This window comes from Phaethon lepturus, unplaced genomic scaffold, assembly GCF_000687285.1.
Source record: "Phaethon lepturus isolate BGI_N335 unplaced genomic scaffold, ASM68728v1 scaffold11844, whole genome shotgun sequence".
Taxonomy (NCBI): Eukaryota; Metazoa; Chordata; class Aves; order Phaethontiformes; family Phaethontidae; genus Phaethon; species Phaethon lepturus.
The window spans coordinates 3,448-6,084 of record NW_010534023.1 but is presented as its reverse complement, the minus strand read 5'-3'; the positions used below and the strand labels follow the sequence as shown (position 1 = coordinate 6,084).

At 39.4% G+C, this 2,637-nt stretch overlaps 1 protein-coding gene across 1 annotated transcript in view; it reads right to left on the bottom strand.

Moving 5' to 3' along the window:
• The window catches only part of SOD2 (superoxide dismutase 2, mitochondrial), an 8,570-nt gene that overhangs the window by 3,240 nt on the left and 2,693 nt on the right, over nt 1-2,637 (bottom strand). Inside the window, exon 2 of the mRNA XM_010285395.1 lies at nt 637-753. Within this exon, the coding sequence (XP_010283697.1) occupies nt 637-753 (117 nt within the window). The remainder of the gene's footprint in view (nt 1-636; nt 754-2,637) is intronic.

The window sequence follows — 2,637 nt, the reverse complement described above, 5'->3', positions numbered from 1 at the left end:
CTGAACCGGAGTACAAAGTACCTGAAGCCCACCAATTTACAGATAGACATATAAACCTCATTCAAAACCCCTCAAGTTTATCACAACAGCTTTTGTGAGATCTGTATTATTGGGCCTTTACCTTTAATTGCAGGTCACTCGTAGAGAATCACTACTTTATCCTCCCAAAGGGGATTTCTTCCTTTAGGCTTTAACTGCTAAACTACCCCTATTCAAATAGGAGCATAAATCCAGCCACTAGGCTGGGTGGTCTGCAGCACATTTCTTCCCTTTCGAACCAAGTACATATATGGCAACTTAATTAGCATAGCTTTGTACAACTATTTTCTCATATGAAGGTGGAAAGGACTATACACAGCAACAGCCAAGTATTTTGCAGTGTACACATAATCAGCTTTAGAAATTAAAAATACTTAGCACAGGGATAGCTTTTTGTATTCTTGGCTTGTATACAAAAAACCCTGAATTCCTCAGAATTGTGGCAATTGTCATGCCTGCAACTTTCTGCCTGCCAGAGAAAGGCAAATTCACTCTAAAAAATAAAGATCCTTTAGACTCTTTCAAAGGGAGAAAAGATCACCAGTTCTACTGGCCCAATAAAACTGATGCAATAAACCACTGTATCAAAGCACTAACCTTTAGGCTCTCCTCCTCCATTAGGAGAAAGGTTTGTCCAGAAGATGGTGTGATTGATATGACCCCCACCATTGAACTTCAGTGCAGGCTGAAGTGACACCTGAGCTGTAACATCACCTAAGGATACAGAAGATAAAAATACACAGATAAATAAAAACATCATCATCACCACAGTAGTCACTAAGTTGCCACTAAGCCTCCATAGATCTCCAAAATCTTTCAAGTCTTACTAGCCTGTAACATGCCTATGGAAAAGATAAGGTTGGTGACTGTCATCCATATTTTAGACAGTCACTGACAAACTAGATTAAAGATTTCTTTTCTTGCACCTCTTCTTATCCTGTAATATGTGATCTGCCAATATTGCACTTACCAGGCAACCCATACTACATATTTAAGATCTACCACCATTCCACAGCAGAATAAAGCAACTAGTACAGCCAGAAAATTTTAAGGACCCAGTAGTTGTAAATGATCCAGTATTACCACTATAAGACAAGAACACTGCTCACCCATTAGCTCACTGATTTGGAAACTAAGAATTTTTAAACTTCTTGAACAATTTACAGGGCAAACAGTTTGTGCTTCAGAGAAAGCTGATGAGGACAGTCAGCACGTACACCAACAAAATGTTCTTCTTCCTCCTATGTTTTGTTTGGTTTTGTTTTTTTGGAGGGAGGTACTTGCAGGAAGAGATAGCGACGACACACGATTTTACTCCACATGACAGAACCTTGGACCTGAAATCAAGATCAGACAGCTCCCATACTTCCTCCCTCTCCACATGTCACATTCCTTAAAGAATTCACTGGTGCCTTGTGCCTCTACACGGTGTTGCACCACTTCAAGACAAGTGTTCTGAATGATATTTTGGCTTTTAGAAGAATTTAAACATTTCAAAGGTTTTTGAAGCTTTTTCCACCAGCCCAATACATTCTCTAATAAGGAATCAGTGGAGGCAGCTATTTCCTCCCCTCTCAGAATGAGTGGTAGAAGTCTTCCTACAGAAATAAGTCATCTTAACACAAACATGAAGGCAAACAACAAAGCAGTAGCACACCTGCTACTAAGGTTTTAAAACAGGATTCCAGGTTCTCAGCATCTGGTCCTAATAGAATCCTAGAATCATTTAGGTCAGAAAAGCCCTTTAAGATCAAGTCCAACCATAAACGTGACATTGCCCAGCCCACCACTAAACCGTATCCCTAAGTGTCATGTCTACACATCTTTTAAACACCTCCAGGGATGGTGACTATCTCCTCATATCCTTCAGAAACCACAACAGCCTTGGTAAGCTTTGCACAAATAAAACATCTGGATGAAGCTGTTCCAGTATGACTGGAACAGCTCACACATGTCCCCCAAAAACATAGAATTCAATGCTTTGCTAAAATGAATTACAGCACCGCTCAATCACATGCCTATGGCTTTTTGGTTTTGCTGAAAATCGTCACTGATACGGTAATGAGTTTCCTTTAGATGCAGAAACTAAAGAGTTTTCTATAAACTTTTCTTAAGAATGTCATCCTTACGCAAATTCACTTTGACATGCAATATGGTTTGTATTTTTTCCCATTCAGAAAAATATCTGTAAGTTAAAAAATAGTCTGTGACTAATGCAATCTCTCCATCTCCAGTTCTAATACTACTCAGAGCAACAAAACCAGGTGGGTACAGGAATGAAACAAAGCATCCGATGCAGTTAGTACAAACACTATTTGCTGAATTCAGGTATCAAGCAAGTTAAGGATGAGAGACCTCTCATGCCCATTCGAATTGCATCTTCAGGACATTTTCCTTTAATTTTGCATGCCTTAATGACACTTTTAAGTTCATCCAGTGCATACAACTTATCATAACCCAGTTATCGAAAGACATCCTGGGTTATTTTTGATGCCTATCACTGTTTATTCCACCATTCCTTAGAGGAATCTATTTCCCAGGACCACTAGAAACCAGAGATGGCATTTGACCACTGTCCTTAAAAGACAGTATCTGTGG